This window comes from Sorex araneus, chromosome X (assembly GCF_027595985.1).
Source record: "Sorex araneus isolate mSorAra2 chromosome X, mSorAra2.pri, whole genome shotgun sequence".
NCBI lineage: Eukaryota > Metazoa > Chordata > Mammalia > Eulipotyphla > Soricidae > Sorex > Sorex araneus.
Genome location: NC_073313.1, coordinates 337,391,921 through 337,408,512, shown reverse-complemented (window position 1 = coordinate 337,408,512; position 16,592 = coordinate 337,391,921). Strand labels below are relative to the sequence as shown.

The following is a 16,592-nucleotide window of genomic DNA, read 5'->3' as shown; positions in this document are numbered from 1 at the left end:
GGAGAAAGACTGATGAGTCCGTCGGATCGATACATCCCATCCATCCTCACCTCATGTCCCAAGGGAGGAATTATCAGCTTAGTGAGGGTGAGTAAGTCGCCCTCAGCTGGTCGATGGCACAGTGGGTGTCCGTCCAGAAGATGTTACTGGAGTGAGTAATGAGAATGCAGCTAGGGCTGCCTTTGACGGAGGCTCTGAGAAGCAGTAGCTTGGGGACACCATCTTTTACCTCAGCTTCCCAGCTTGTTCCCAGTTTAAACCGGGTCCCCTCAGTAGGTGTATAAGTAGGGCGACTTCCCATGTGGTCTCTGCTTCCCTCTGAACCTTCCATTTCTCCCTTCTCGGCCTGTTTTGCAGCCAGTTTACGCTGTTCACGCTGTTTCATGCTGTTCAGGAAAGTGAAGCCATGCTGCTCACCAACGTTCTGCTTGGTTACAAGATTCCAGAGTCTAAAATCAAGTATCTAAATACCCGCCCCTGCCCCACATTCATACATTTTACTGGAAAGGTATTCATTTCATCATTGGTTATCAATCTTAAAGAAAACAGCTATTTCTCTGTGTGAGGAGGCCGGAGGCATATTATTCTTCATAATGATAAGGTGATAGATGTTTAATCGAGATGTTTACAAATACAAAATTGCATAGGGAAACCAAATTACAATAATACCAGTTTATCTCAATGTGAACATTTAGTAGCTACAATTACAGAAGCCAGCTCATTTGAGGCTGTTTGCATGTGGCCTATTTCATTTTTATTGCTTGGGCTTAGTTGTTTCATGGTTAGCTGAGGGTTTTAATTATTGGTAATGACTATGCTTTTAAGATCAAATGCTTCTTCAAACATAGAAACAGCTCCTTCCCTTGCCCCCCCCATCTAAATGAGAGAAACCATTTAAACGCTGGCTGAAACAATCTCGTCCAAACAGTAAACTGGGAGTGCCTGGATGTGAAGGTAGGTGTTAAATGTCAATGATCAGTTCAAAATAACAGCTCCTGAAGATGCAATCATGCCCGTTGGTCTATGCTGAGGCCAAGTTTGCAGAGAGGAAGGAGGGCTCAGGGACCAAGAATATGCCCTTCAGAGACATGCTCTTCTCCTTGACATGTGGCAAAGTCCTGTCCAACCCGAGCACGACTAGTTAAACATGAACGTGGCCACGGTGGTTTCTCAGGGCTGTAGAACTACAGTGCTGAAGTAGCCCAAGGCAACAGAAGCACATTCTCTCCTGGTTCTGGAGCAGAAGTCTGAGACCAGGGACCAGCAAGCTGCCTCCTCCCAGAATCTCTTCCGGGACCACAGCCTGTTCCTTCAAAGACAGAAAATCTGTCCCTGGCTTCTTCCCAGCTTTGGGTGCTTGCATGGAATTCTTGAGAATATTCTTGACTTTCTACAGCATCACCCAACCTCTGCTTCATCTTCAGTTTTCTCAGGTGTGTGTGTCTTTGTCAGAATTTCACCTTTTATTGTATTTTATTTTGGGGTGGGGCTTGTTTGCTTTTGGGTCCCATCCAGGAATGCTCAGTGATTACTCCAGGCTCTGCACTCATGGATCACTCCTGGTGGGTTTGGGGGACCATATGGGGTACTGGAGATCAAACCTGGGCCAGCTGTGTGCAAGACAAGCACCCTACCCACTGTACTACCACTGTACTATTGCTTTAACCCCGAAAATTTCACTCTTTTTTTTTCTTATAAGGATGTGGGTTCTATGGAATAAGGATATATTCTCCTTATCTAATGTAAAGTAAGAGTACCTGCAAAGACCCTATTTTCAAATATGGTCACACTCTGAGACCTTGGGTTAGGAATTCAACACACGAATTGCAGAGCAGGGTGGGGATATAAGTTAACCCATAGTGAGTGTGTGCCTCATAGATCCATAAGAAGAGTAGATGAGATGTAGCAGCCCTTCGCTTGGAATCTGGTACCTCCCTTCTAAGCTGGTCCTCCCAGTCCTCTGTTCAAAGGCACTGTCACACTGCTATCTGAGCCACCTCACCGCAGGCCTGCTCGGAGCTGTGGACTCTAGAAAGTGTGTCACTGAGACTTCATTGATACTGCAGGTATAAGACAGGTGTCTGATAAAGAAGTCTGTGGGGGGGACAAGAGGGTCCTCAGAGACCAAGTTTCATCCGTGTCTCTCCAGGTGGACACAGTCACAGGGTCAGGGTCTTTGGCATCCAGCTTCTCAGAAAACAGGTGGCTACAGGTGATTTCAGATGAGAACCTTGGAACCAGCAATAATCTCACAAGGATGAGCTCTGACCTTTAAGATTCAGGGTCATGATGTCTCAAAATTCCATTCCTGGAGACGTGCAGAAACAAACAGGGAGAGAAGTTCCTCTCAGGGCAAGCATTAGGCATTTTGAAATGCAACTACAAGGAAGGTGCTAGAATTCTGATTGCACCTCTGGAAAGATGAAGGGCCAGGAGAGGCCACCCCGAGTTGAAGGCATTGCAGGTGGCCAGTTGCTCGCCCCATAAAGAGGAGTTATGGACCTTAGGCTAGTGCTGCAGCTGAGCACAGACGGGAGGAGAGTGGCTCTGGCCTGGATTTTCTGTGTCAGTGGGGGTGGTTACTCTGGGGCCATTTGGATGAAGTGACTTCTGCTACTTGGTGCTATTTTTTTCTCAACACTTTCTATTTAAAACAAAAGTGCAGATTGAATAGGAATCAATAATAAATTGGATGCTTCTGTTTTATTTTAGCCCAAAATAAATTGGATTCTCTTATTTTATTTTTATTTTGTTTGGCGGCTACACCCCAGGTACTGAACCTGAGTCTGCAGCATGCATACAGGCATTCCAGTGCTTCAAGCCAGTAGAGCTGGATTATCTGGCAGAGGGTGAGCTGAGGTCACACCTAGTGGTTTGGTTCATAGGGCTCACTCCTCACTCTGTGCTGAGGGATCACTCTTGGCAATGCTTGGGGGACTATATGCAGTGCTGAGATTCTAATCAGGTTTGACTACATGCAAGCACCTTAATCCCTGCATTCTACCCCTGAGCTTCGAGTTGGATCCTTAAGATCTGTGCCTTGAGAAGCATCATCTCGGGAGAGGATTGGAGGCCAAGTACAAGTAGTGACCTCCTTACACACACACACACACACACACACACACACACAATGGGAGCCCTCCCATACTCCCCTATCCTGACAATACCTTCAGGCTCAGAAATTCTCAGATGTACACTCAAAAGCTTTTGCAGGGCGTTGCCATTTTTAACTTAAGAGTTCAACTTCCATGCCATCATTTTACTGGTCATCTGCCCTTGAGGGACAGATATGATCGAAGAATAAGGTTTTTATCCACAGAGAGCTTTTTGGCTTTGAGGAATCTTTGTAAGCATCCTTACTCCTAACAAGAGAGTATTTCTATATAATCATTTAATGTTACCAAGAATCCAATATCTCTGAATCTTTATTCACAGATGTCTGATACCCACTGAAGTGTATAGATGATCATTCCATTTCCATTATTTACAGCATAACGAAAGAACCAGAAAGTCTGATACTTGGTACAGAATAGCTCAGGAAATGGATGGCTTTGGGATACTGATCATCTATATTGACTCAGGGAAATAAAGCTGCAGCATCACTGGTCTGACCCCGAGGAGAGGAAACAGCTTTAGGTCTGGGACAAGCAAAACACAGTGACTTACCATCTGCAGATCAGCATCCAGGTGATAGCGGCTAGGCTGCAGACCAGCAGGGCACCCAGAACTATGGAGACCAGGGATGCCATTGGGAGCCTCCCGGAGTCTTAAGCAAGAACAAATGAAGTGTTACATGGGCTACCAGGCACTGTCAGCAGTAGCTGCAGTTTCCTGTGCACCTAATTGGACCCAACTGCTATCACCCTTAGAACGTCAGGACATGATACACCCAGGTTATGGATCTGTCCTGTTTGAACAGACAAACTGAGCCCTGAGCAAGGAATGAGAGGAAGGAAAGCCTGCAGAGAACAGATGACAACTTTGTCCTTGAGCCACATTTGCCCTGGCCAGGGAACAAGATCATGTCCTCCTGAAAAATGGAAACCTTCCCTTCCCTCTACATGGGAGAGCAATGTGAGCCCTGGGGAGCAATGTAGAGTTCCTGGAGCCCCAGGCAGGACTATGATGAGTGCTGGGGGGAGGGGTGGTACAAAGTGGCTGTGGGGAAGAAAAGCAGAGAGCCCAGGTCCTATACCTCGGCTCGCCTTTCCACAGGAGGCACATGGGCTGCCTTGGGGAGCCTGGAGGGCGGGGCACAGCAGGGTTTCCATCACAGAGCTAAAAATTCACCTTGGGAAGAAACTGAGCAGGATGGAGGTGTCAGGGCCAGAGGGTGTGAGGTAGAAGGCACAGCCTGCCAGGCACCAGGCTGGAAGCCTGTGGTTTCTAAGGGTGATGAAATTCTCATAAAGTGCCTCTCTCAATCCAGACCCTCTCTCTGAGCCTGAAATATGGAATGAATGGGTAGTATGTCAAGTCCCCATTGGGCACTGAGCCCCACAGTGCTTGTGTAGGAGGGAAGTTGCCATCTGTGACTGGTGAGCAAGGTCCTTCTGGTCCTCATTGGTCCCTGGATTCTTTGTTTTGGTACTTGGTGTTGTAAAGGCAATTTGCTTAACCGAGCACACTGGGATAATCCATAGCAAGAGAACACCAGCTGATCAGACTGATGGGTGTAGGCGAGGCAAGCACCTGAAACCTTAGACAAAGCTCAGGTGTCCAAGAGCCTGTTTTTAGAGGGCATTCCTGCAAACTCATAATTGTTTGGCTTTATGCTCAAGCAATGCAGGGGCACACACACACATCATGGCACCTTATCAGTATGGTTACAGGAAGTTTCCTTCATTCAGCACTTTCTTCACTTGAAATAGGGAAGTTCATCCCAAGTGCAGACATCCCAAGTGGGAATCTTTTAAATTTTCTACCCACAAGCGAAATTATCTCTACATATCAATGGCAAAATCAAAGGTACATTTCATAAATTTTTATCATAACATTGGTCCATATGAGTTTAAAACTGGTGCTCATTTGAGGTTGACGAGGGTCATTAATGCCAGCCTATATCAAGAGATTATGAGGACCCCCTGCGCATGAAGCCTTCTCTGGAATGAGAAGATGGTCCAATGAGCCAGGACTCAACACGGCCAAGAGGCACAAGATGTGAACCCAGACAGCTCAGTATTGAGCTCTGCCTCCCAGAGCTGGTTGGGGTGGGAGAGGGGCTCATACTGCCCCGGAAACCAGCAGCTACAGGCACTGCTTCAACTCAGTGTCCACTCCTCATGGTACCTGTTCCCTCTCCTCGATCACCTCCAGCTCCAGGAGTGCTGCCTGCCAGCTCTCACCTGGCCACCTGCTGCCTTTATGGTTTCACTAGTTGCCGTCTCTGGGAGGGGCTGCAGAAAGGCCCCCAACTGTCGTCTCAGTGGTCCCCGCACTGCGGCTGCAACCCCCCCGCCCCCCCGGGAGCTGGTGACATCCCGTGTCTGTCTCTCTGTCTCATTTTATCTCAGATAGACATGCGTGTCTGTCTCCCCCAACCCCACCCTGCCCCATCTCTCCTGTCTGCGTAGCATCTTTGTCCAGGACCGCCAGTTGGCTGGAGTCTCTATGCCCCTCTTGGTCCCATTGGGCGCCCCCCCCCCCGCCCCCCCGTCCCAGACCCACTGCAGGGAGAATCACTGCAGTTTGTCTCATTTGCACCAACGTCTGTGCCCTGGAGTTGGAGGGAGGAGATAGGGCTGGGGTGAGGTTATGATGGCGATCCCATGAGACTGGAGTCCTCCCAGGAAAGGACAAGAACTAGTGCCCTCTCTGCCCACATGAGAACCTCAGTCTTTACCAGGAGGAAGGTGAGAAGCTAACCTTACATAACCAGAAAGAGAACCCACTAGAAGCCCATCCAGGGCACTTAGTGTGGGACTGCAGCCCCCAGTGTGTGGAGGTCTATGGCAACCCTGAAGGCTCTGCCCCTTGTGACTGCACTAGATGGTGCCTCCCTTAGGGCTAAGTCCCTGGTGATGGTCAAGACCAGCCCTGTGGCTGGCCCAGCCTGATTCTTGGACACTCCTTTAGTAGCTGCAACATAAAAGGATGGAGGAATAAATCCTAGTTCCATGTCCCAAATATTTCTTAAATGTGAATCTATCCTTCCCACCTTTGTGCCTTCAAAGGTTCTCTTCCTGGCTAACTCCTAGTGGTCATCAGCCTGAAGTTTTCTTCTTAGCTGCCTGCTGGACCATCTGATAATTCATAGCAGAAAACTCATACATACCTCACAGGGAAAATGTGGTTCCAGAATTCACAGAGCAAAGCCTGGTTGCAGTGATATAGGCAGTTAGCCAGGTACGGACCCTATGGCAATGGGATTCCTAGGATTTAATAAAACCAATAGGCCCAAAGCTGCAAACACAGGAATAAAGGCCTTATAAGACTCTCTCTTGGGGCCAACAACAGACTCAAAGAAGGCTGGACCCCTGCTCCCAGAGACTCTCCAGCAGAAACAAAAGACCAGGAAAAGGAATTTCAAAGAAGGTCATTGTTCGCTCCCAAGTCTAGGCCCTTTGCAACCTCCCTACAAATGACTTTGACCTAGGTAGAAGCCCTCTGAGCGGGCAGGTTGGGACCACCCTATCAAAGCCACCTTGAACAAAGGAAGTGCAGGCATGTGCTGCTGAGCCTGTGTGCTGCTCCCGTCCATGTGGCTGAGCACATGTGGCGCCCACATCTCCCTTCTTAAGATGTGTATTTTCATGCTTTCATATCTAACGCTGGAATGTGTGTAGGCCCTCTCTTTGCCTTTGGAGAAGTTCATGTTCTCTCTTGAGTGGTAGCAACCACTTCTCTCCCCCCTTCCCTTTCCTAGAAACCTCCAAATAAAATCTGTTTTTAGTCCACTGCTCATCTACTCCTGAAATTCTTTTCTGAGAGGCAAGACAAAGAGCCTATGATCTCTGGGTAAGGCCTAGGACTGATTTTCGAGACTTGATCAGTTCTAACCTTCCCAGCTGGTTTTGGGTGACAGGTGGATTGGGAGAAAGGGACCGTCTCCTTCTTCTCTGCCTCACATAAGCCACCCATGGGGACCCTCTGGCTTTAGCAGGACTCCCACAGTGACAAGAATTGGAGACAGAATCTTTGGTATTAAAGAGTGATTAAAGACTAAAGAATGATCCCTTAGGACATCTACCTGTCTTACCTGTCATGGAGAGGCTTTTGGGAGATTGTCTACACTGCATCCCAAAGTACTAAATGTCTACCTGGATGGGGAGTTCTGAGCAGACCCAGGGGTGATGACCTCAACTTTAGACACAGAACAAACCAGGCTGTGTGAATCCACAGAGCTTCTGTGTGTTTCTGGCACTGTTCCCGGGCATGGTCCTGACTGCTCCCGCCCACTCCCATCTCCTTTCCCATCACCTGAGTGGATGGTAGTGAAGCTGACATTTTCTTCTTCTTCTTCTTTTTTTTTTTACATGACCTATAATTAACAGTTGTATTGACAATCATGCCCAATCCATTGTCCTTCCCAGCAAGAAAAAAATGTACCGGAAAAGAAAGTATAATTAGTCCCCTGACTACAAAAGGACTCAGCTCTCCCATTATTATCTGCTGTCATGAAATGAATCCCATACATTTCTATCCTGGACCCCACTATCAAGACTAGCTTCTTCCGGAGACTGGTTGGATGAAGCGGAGCCATGGGGAGCCCCCCCATGAGGCAAGTGGGCGATCTGGGACTCTTGGGATGTCCTGAGCAGTCTCTCCAGGCCACCCAGGATGGAGGAGCACAGGAAAAGCTGGGGTGGGTACTGGCATTCTGAGCGAATGCTGGGTCTGGGGAGAGGAGTTGCTCTCTGCTTTGACGCGAGCTGCAGAAATGTTCCTTTGCTCACATCTCCACCCTCCCAAACCCGCCACTCCCGCCCCTCACCCTCCAGAGTCTTTGTGAGATGAAAAATGTTATGAGAATTGCTGTTGTGACAACAAATTAGAATGTTGTCCAGCAAGTCCTCCTGGAGTCACCCCAGGGGGTTCTGAATCAGCTCCGGGGGAGTTGACGACAGGCAGCGCAGAAAACAGTCCTGAAAACAGTTCTCCGTACAAGTGCCTGGGGCAGCCCTTGGCAGCCAGCCAATTTGCATTTGAATGGTTATTTTAGACATTTTATTTAAAAATGGGAATACAAAAGCAGCTGCTTTCAGTCTTTGTCTATGATCTGGGGGTAGTTTCAGTTAGAAAGGGGAGAAACAGAAAACAAGGTGAAGAAATGTGAGAGGTTTGCAAAAATGGAAGTGGGCAGTGAGCAGGGGGGTGATGAAGACCAGGGGGTTTCTACTGGACAGCATCTTCGGGGGTGGTAGTGGGGGGCGGCGGGATCAGGGAAGACCCTGGAAAATATAACAGTAACCTGAAAACAGGGCAAGCCTTCCTAAACAAAGGGACTGGAGCACCGGGGGGATACCAAGGAGCAGAATCCCAACCAAGACTGGGGCTCTGGCTGTGGACATGGCCAGCCAGTAGCCTCAGCTCCAGTTCCTCCTGGGGTCCTGGTTTCTGAAGCAGAGAGGGGAGGGCTGAGGATTTCCAGCCTGTTCCCCACCCCTTCCCCCCTGCTTCTGGCCCCACCTGTTGGCTCCTGCCTCTGTGGAGGGCACAGCCTGGGACAGGACTGTGTGTTCTGCCCAACACAGCTTCAAGGACCCGGCACTGGCCTCCCTCCCAGGGGTGACCCCTTCTCCCAGACTGTTTCCTAGCAGTATAGTCCCCCTCTGCTGAAGATAACTGGTCCTCAACGGGTGCGCTTTCAATCACTGTTGCTGCCAGACGTTGAAGAGAATGAAGAAATCCCGGCTGCCTTTGATGAAATGAAATTAGTTGAGAACTGTCTTTGATGATATGTCACTGCTTAAAGTCACCATTTCCCTGAGGACTTAGTGAGGACATTCAGGCCCACTCAACTGGCTGCGTTTTTCATGGCTTTGGATGGCAGGTCTGAGCACAGGCAGAGTGTGGTCTTACTCCCAAGCTGACCCAGGCCCTGGGTACCTGCACCCCTCAGTCCCCAAGGTGGCTCTGGGTATTACCCATGCTCAGCCCTCATGCCCTCACGTCCTGCTGCCACCCAGCCTTTTCTTCCTGAATGTTCACTGTAGGATAACATGGGGTTTGTCCTTTTAGCCTTGCCTTAGGGAACATAGTTTACCTTAAAGCAATGTCCTTTCTGTATGGACACAGGAAGACAATATTGTGCTTGTAACTTGGGAGTTGATTGACTCCAATGATATTTACTCCTGGGCATCTGCTTTCTTAACTCAAGTTGCCCTCAGTTCCTAGCACCCCAAAAGCAGGATCCCGACGAGGGACAGGACGGATCCAGTGAGTTATGTGCTACCCTGGCATCGAGATAGGCCAGGCCAAAGTGCCACAATACTCAGCTATAAGCTGAGGGCATGATCATGGACAATGCTGTCATGATCCAAAAGTAATGACGAGATTAGGATCCTGCTGGGGGTAGGAAGATTAACCTGGCCTGAGGACTGTGGTCTGGAGATGTCCTCAGGAAAAACCAAACTTTATATCTCTTACTGTGCTCATACAGAATGACATTGCTAGAAATATTAGAAGTAGACTTACTATAACTATTTAAGTAGATTACTATCTCACACCCTGACACACCCTTGTTTGGAATCACACCCTTGAGTGGATCTCCTTGATGAGATTTCCTTAGATAAGATTTTGTTAATCTCCTCGAGAAATGGTCTTACCCTTCTTTGTTGATTTGTTGATGTTAAACCCACCTTTGTGCTACTGCCCTGTGTAATTTGCTATATAAACTGAGACTGTGGGGCAGAGAAAGGGGGGAGAAAGAAGACAAGGGAGACAGAGGAAGAGGGAGACAGATGAAGAAGACAGAGAGATAGAAGACACAGAGAGGCAGACACAGAGAGGCAGACGTGGAGAGAGACGTGGAGAGACAGACACAGAGAGACAGACACAGAGAGACAGACAGAAGAGAGCACAGTGGCACACACATAAGCAGAGCACAAGGTGAAAGAAGTGAGAGTGAGTGGGGCATTAGAGGAAGGGAAATTAGAGGATCCAGAGAGAGATCGAGAACCGGGAGAGAAGTAGAGAGAGAGAATGAAATAAACTGATCGAGCAACCAGCTTACCTCCGTTCCTTCCTTCGCCTGCCTCATCATCGCCATCAACCTCCCCAGGGTGGGGAAGCGGCATGAGACTACCGAACGCTGGCAGCGGGAGAAATAGAGCCCCACTGGTCCCCCTCTTCTCTTTTGTGTTTTCACACAGTTCACCACTCAGCACCTGCTCCTTTCCTGCTCTCTGCCCACCACTGGTCTAACCTAATACAACAGCCTCATGCCTGCTGTCAGGTCCACACATTGTCCTTGAAATACAGAGTTGATTCGGGCCCTTCCCTTCACCTTACAGGCAACCCTAAAAACACTTAGTGGCATTTCACTGCTCTTAGCAGAGTGATCATAAACTGTCACTGTCACTGTCATCCCGTTGCTCATCGATTTGCTCGAGTGGGCACCAGTAATGCCTCCATTGCAAGACTTGTTGTTACCGTATTTGGGATATCAAATACACCATGGGTAGCTTGCCAGGCTCTACCATGTGGGCAAGATACTCTCAGTAGCTTGCCGGGCTCTCCAAGAGAGGTGGAGGAATCGAACCCAGGTCGTAAACAACAACAAAAAAGTAAAGTTCCTATATAGCTAAGTGAGAGTCTTTGATTACTGATCCAGGTCATCTTGTAACATTTTTCTATTCTTAGTCACATGTTTTCCTCCCCCCCCCATATCCAGTTATCTGGGCCCCCCACCGGCCACAGGCCTTTTGAATCTGTCTTCATAGCTCTGTCTTCATTTGCATCTGCCTTCCTCCTTGTCCACCTTGCAGAGGTCAACTCAGGTCTCACATCCTAAAGGAAACTCCTCTTACTTTTCCCAGGTAGGTCAAGGTCCACTAAACACACCTGAGGGGGTGGCTTCCTGTGAGTGTAAGCCTCATGCTGACTTGTGTGATGCTAGGCATGAGCCTTACTCTCTACTCTGAGTCCATGAGGATGGAACTTGTACGCTTTGAGCATACTGTTGCCTTCCCTACCTGCCTAATGACACATGGGATACTTGGTGCATTTTTATGGAAAAGCTCCATATGGCAGTTTAGAGTGAGCCCTGGAGAGATGGGGTTGTGTGGACCGAGCACTGCTCATGATTCTGGGAGCTGTCTCCTCCAATACACTTCATCCTGGGACTTCCAAGCCCCGACGGAGCAAGCGTCCTACTAAAAATCCAATTACATGGATTTATCTAGAATCCCCCCATCCTTGACATCTGGCCAACTTGATATCTTGATGCTTTTCTTTCCATTGACCCTTGGCTCTGCCTGTAGCTATAAATCCTCAGCTATCTTGGCTTAATTTGGAGTTGAGCTCAGTTCAATCCAGCGGTCTCTCTACTGGAGTAGTACACGCAAAATTTGTCTGCCATTTTGACCAGTCTTGGTGCATTGTTTGTCTTTAGAAGGGAACTAGAAGCTAAGGAATGAATCCTAGATCTGCTGTGTGACCTCGAGCGTGTCACTTAACCTCCCTGTTCTCTACAGAGTGCTTACCTCATAGAGCGAATGATGAAACCAGCTCACATATATTATTGAGTCTTTTGAGACTGTTTGCATCTTTCAGCACAATCTAGACCAAAGTACAAACCAGGTCCCCGGCTCCCCCTCTAGTGCCATTGATCAGCCTCCACACAGTAGGGCAGCTGTGTCCAGGACATCACCTGCTGCAGCACAGCAGCTAGCAAGGGTCCCGCAGCCACCCCTGGGTGTGTACCTCCAGGTATACCATCTTTTCCCTCCCATCAGGACCCCCGGGAGAATGGCTCACCTACACAGGTCTTCCCATCCTCTCCCAGGACGTAGGGGTCCGTGCACACACACTGGAAGCTGCCCTTGGTGTTCTTGCACCGAGCTGATGAGTGACAAGGGGGGCCTGTCCTGTGGTCACACTCGTTAATGTCTGCAAGACAATATAGGCAGGGTTGAGAGCTGTGGGGAGCACAGAAAGAAGAGGAAAGGCACCCTCAGTTTGAGGTTAGGCCTCCAGAATCTCCATATCCTTGAAAGAAAGGCAGAAGGTTCCCACCAACCCCTCCGTGTCTCCCTCTGACTCCATGTCCACTGCCTCCATGCATCTCTTGGTGGTCCGTATGATGGGTGTGACTCTCTGCCTGCAGGGCCCGGGCTGCTTAGTCTGTGGCTGCTTCCTAGACCCTGAGAATTCTCTGACCCAAACTGGGTTCAGCTGCACAGGATGGATTAATTGTTGAGTCAGTTTAAACCCTCAGCTGGCACCTGGGCACAGTCGCCCCATGGCTGGACGTGGACAGGGAGTTTCCTGCAGGAAACAGATCAGGACTCCTCCCCCCTACACATAGGACAGGGGAATGGACTGGGCGTGGGGGTGATCCAGCTGTTCCCAGCGCATAATTTCCACCTAGCAGCCCTGGTCTGGACCTTGCCTCTACCCACCCCAGCAAACAGTAGCCAGGAACGCCCTTGATTCTGATCCCATAGCAGCACTGGGGTATTGTTGAGTCACGGTCAATGATAGAACTTGATGGTCTCCTGCCAAAAATCCATAACCCATTACTGGATTTCTAAGGCTCTTGTTTCCAAATAACTTGAGATGTAACTTTTTCTTCTAATAATGATTCTTTTCTAGTCAGGGCAGAAAATAAGCAGTAGAATGTCAAATGAAAGACAGGATGTGTTCCTAATAGCATGCAGGATTGTTACGGTTAAGTGTTGCATAGAGGCCTTCTATTAACTGCTCCTCTGTGCCTGGAAATAAGATAACTGTGAGGCCAGCATTCGCTGTGGCCATGTCAGACTTTGAACCTGGATCCTGATGCCAGCAACAAGCTGGACAGGAGTGGAGGGGACTTCTTGTTAGGTGGATGGGCTGGATTCTCGTGCACAGGTTAGTGGACACTGCCCAACTCAGGTTCTTGGACACTGGGAATGCTGGCACTCACACAGAGATATCAGTGATGAGCTGCTTCTCTGCAGCTCCGACTAGTTGCATGTGGAGTAAGGAGAGCAGGTGGGGCTTGGAGCAATCCTGAATTCAAGGTGCAAGAGCGACTTTTCTCAGGTACAAAATGGGGCCAATTATGTTGATTGGAAGGATGCTCTGAATGACAGATGATGCATGAAAGAATCTGGGAACTGTCTAGTAGCTTTCAGTCGCCCCCTCCAGATAGACTGGCTGCTAGTGATAACAGTGATGGCAGCAGCATCCCTGCCACTTCCCAACAAGGCACCTCAAGGGCTGGGAGTCAATCCCCAGCTTCAAGTAGCACAGTGAATTAGAGCTCTTGGGTGTTGTCTTTCTGAGGTAAAGTTACTAGGAAACATTCACTGTCACTGTCACTGTCATCCCGTTGCTCATCGATTTGTTCGAATGGGCACCAGTAATGTCTCTCATTGAGAGACTTATTGTTACTGTTTTTGGCATATCCAATACACACGGGTAGCTTGCCAGGCTCTGCTGTGCCGGCATGATACTCTCGGTAGCTTGCCGGGCTCTCCGAGAGGGGTGGAAGAATCAAACGTGTGTCGGCCGAGTGAAAGGCAAACGCCCAACCGCTGTGCTATCGCTCCAGCCCCCACTAGGAAACATTAATTAAAAAAATATTTATTTAATTTTTTGGGGTTTTGGGTCACACCCAGGAATGATCAAGGGTTACTCCTATCTCGGTGCTTAGGAATGACTCCTGGAAGTTCTGGGAGAACAATATGGGATGCCAGAGATTGAACCGGGGGTCAGCTGCATGCAAGGCAAACGCCCTACCTGCTGTACTATCACTCCAGTCCCCGTTAGTGGGAAACAGTACATCCTTGTTAATTGTGTCAAACCCTTTCTCAGGGAGCTCTGGGCCTGCAACTGGCCTTGTCTGTGAGTTCAGGGTGGGAAACTTGACTTGAGTGTACCTACAGCTTCCTCTTGGTACCTTGGTACCTACAGCAAGAAAACCCGGAGGAGTCGATCCATGAGGTATGAGGTGGAAGGAAGAGGAAGAAGATGTAAACTGTGGAGGCTCTGCCTTCAGCTCCTACCACTAGCAAGCTGGACTCATAGAGGGGCAAGTCCCTCTACCAGCACCTGCTCTTGTCTGCACTGTCTGTCCCTGGCCTCTGAGCTGGGTGACTCAGAACAACACAGATGTCTGTTCTGGAGGTGCCTGTGCATGTGGCCCTTTGTCTTCTCCAGCTACCGGGGCGGGGCGGGGGGGAGCTGCTGGTGGTTGGGTATCCCTGGACTTGGAGCTACTTCTCCTCCAGGCTGCTCCTCTTCTGCCAGGACCCTTGTCACATAGAGCTGGCCCAGTTGTGGGCACGTCTTACTGGCTGCCAGGACCCTTGTCACACAGAGCTGGCCCAGTTGTGGGCAAGTCTTACTGGAGCCTTCTTCCTGTAAGGGCGTGGGCTGGCGTGGGAGGGGTTCAGACTGCCCGTGTTTTGTGGGCAGATGGTCCCTCCCCATTGCACTGCACCCGAGGCCTGTCTCTTCTCATCTGAAACCCGGAGCCTCATCCAGTCTGGCTGCCCCACCGGAAGAGTGACTCAGGAGCGGGTGACAGCTCGCACCTGCAGGTGACAATGCTTCTTATAAAGGCAAGACAGAAGCAGTTTTAGGCCTGCAGGGCCCCGAGGTTTCTGATCAATCTGCATAAAATCCAGGGCCTGCTTACCTGGCCAGATTGCTGGTTCTTCAGGAGGACTGCAGATTGCATTCCCAGACACCCCCCCACCCTCCATCGCTCAACCCCCAAACATCTGCACAGATGCAGCATGCCCTGAGCACATTTGTGCTGATTGCGAATCTTATTCTTCCTAACAGGCACAGAAGCACTCATTTGCATTCATTTATTACATAATCTCTTGACAATAACTGGAGCAAGAAGTAGCAGATACACAGCTTTTTATCCATTTTGAATTCACACCAACTTTGAAGCCCTCAAAACAGACTCATTACAGTTCATTTGCTGTCCCTCTCCCCGATCAGATATTTTTATGGATGGGTTTTACTGGATGTGTAGGATTTGTGTAAAGAGGAGAGGAGTGAATTTCTCTTGACTTTTGTGTATTAAATATCCAGTTAAGCCTACAAGCTTTGCTTTCTGCAGACGCTGGCTTGTGGATTAGACATTTCCCTGGGAATTGGTGGCAGTGCTTATATTCACAACTTGCTGGGGAAGCCAGAAGCCAAGGTTTCCCTCTCTGCGATATTGAAGAGTCCTCCTTACTCCCCCTCTCATAAGTCTTAACTTTGAAACTTCTAGTATAAGATATAAATGGGGCAGAAATATTTGCTGACAGAAATGAATGCACTACACAATGGATTTTTTTTCACTGAATTTTCTGTAATTGATTTTTAAGATAATATTCTTTAGGGTTTAATGAGATAGCTCAGGGATCAGCAGCAGACATGTGTTTGGCATGCACCAGAGCCAAGTTTGAAACGCAGCATCCCATGGCTCTCCGAGCCTTAAGGTTTGTTTCTCGAAGCCCCGGAGCAAGACCGCGGTGCTCCTGGTAGTCCCCAGCTCCATGGGAACTGGCCATCTCTGCAGTATTGATATCCCTGGTTCAGTTGACTTAGGATCACAGGAAGTATCTCTGAGGACCACTGAGCACTGCTTGGGAGATCCTGTCCGAATAGATATTCTTCATACTCATATAGTCAGATGAACAATAATGCAGGGTTAATTCTTAAAAGTTTAGAGTTTCGGGGCTGCAGCGATAGCATAGCGGGTAGGGCGTTTGCCTTGCACGTGGCTGACCCAGGTTCGATTCCCAGCATATCATATGGTCCCCTGAGCACTGCCAGTAGTAATTCCTGAGTGCAGTAATTCCTGATGCACAGGGAATAACCCCTGTGCATCTCCGGGTGTGACCCAAAAAGCAAATGAATAAATAAATAAATTAATTTAAAAAATAAAGTTTAGAGTTTCATAAAATTATTATTCCTGGTCCCATTACATAATAAGCCAAAGGAAGCAGGAGTAATGACCTTGTATGTCTTTATATGAAAATATTTATAAATAAATTAGAAGTAACTAAGTTCTGCTGCTTTTAAAAACAGTCTATTCCGGTTTTCAAACAGTCTATTCCGGTTTTCACTGTGACACCCGCCTCACCTGCATTTTCACTTCGTGGCATACTTTAATTCAAAGGACGGTGTTCTAAGTGAGTCGGCATGCTGTGTACTTGATCAGATAATGAATCCCAGTGTGAGTGTATCAAAATCTAGACCACCTGCTCTTGATTTAGTGTGTCAGCCGCACTAGGTTTCTGCTGCATTCTCTGTGGTGTGCATTTAGCTAATGTAAACTAACAAGCGATGCAGTAGACCCGATTACTATCCTCATTTTACCTTTGATAGCATAAACACACACCAAAGTTCTCAATCAGGGGAGACAGAGGAAGCAACTACTGAAGCATCTCAGGTAAGGGGTCAGGGAGGCAGGAAGCAGATCAAGTACAAGAGTTAAA

At 48.6% G+C, this 16,592-nt stretch overlaps 1 protein-coding gene across 1 annotated transcript in view; it reads right to left on the bottom strand.

Moving 5' to 3' along the window:
- TPO (thyroid peroxidase) overlaps positions 1 to 16,592 on the bottom strand; it is a 117,307-nt gene that overhangs the window by 23,577 nt on the left and 77,138 nt on the right. The window contains exons 14-15 of the mRNA XM_055121347.1: positions 11,920 to 12,051; positions 3,667 to 3,766 (exon numbers count right to left, since the gene is read on the bottom strand). Coding sequence (XP_054977322.1) covers positions 3,667 to 3,766; positions 11,920 to 12,051 — 232 coding nt within the window. The remainder of the gene's footprint in view (positions 1 to 3,666; positions 3,767 to 11,919; positions 12,052 to 16,592) is intronic.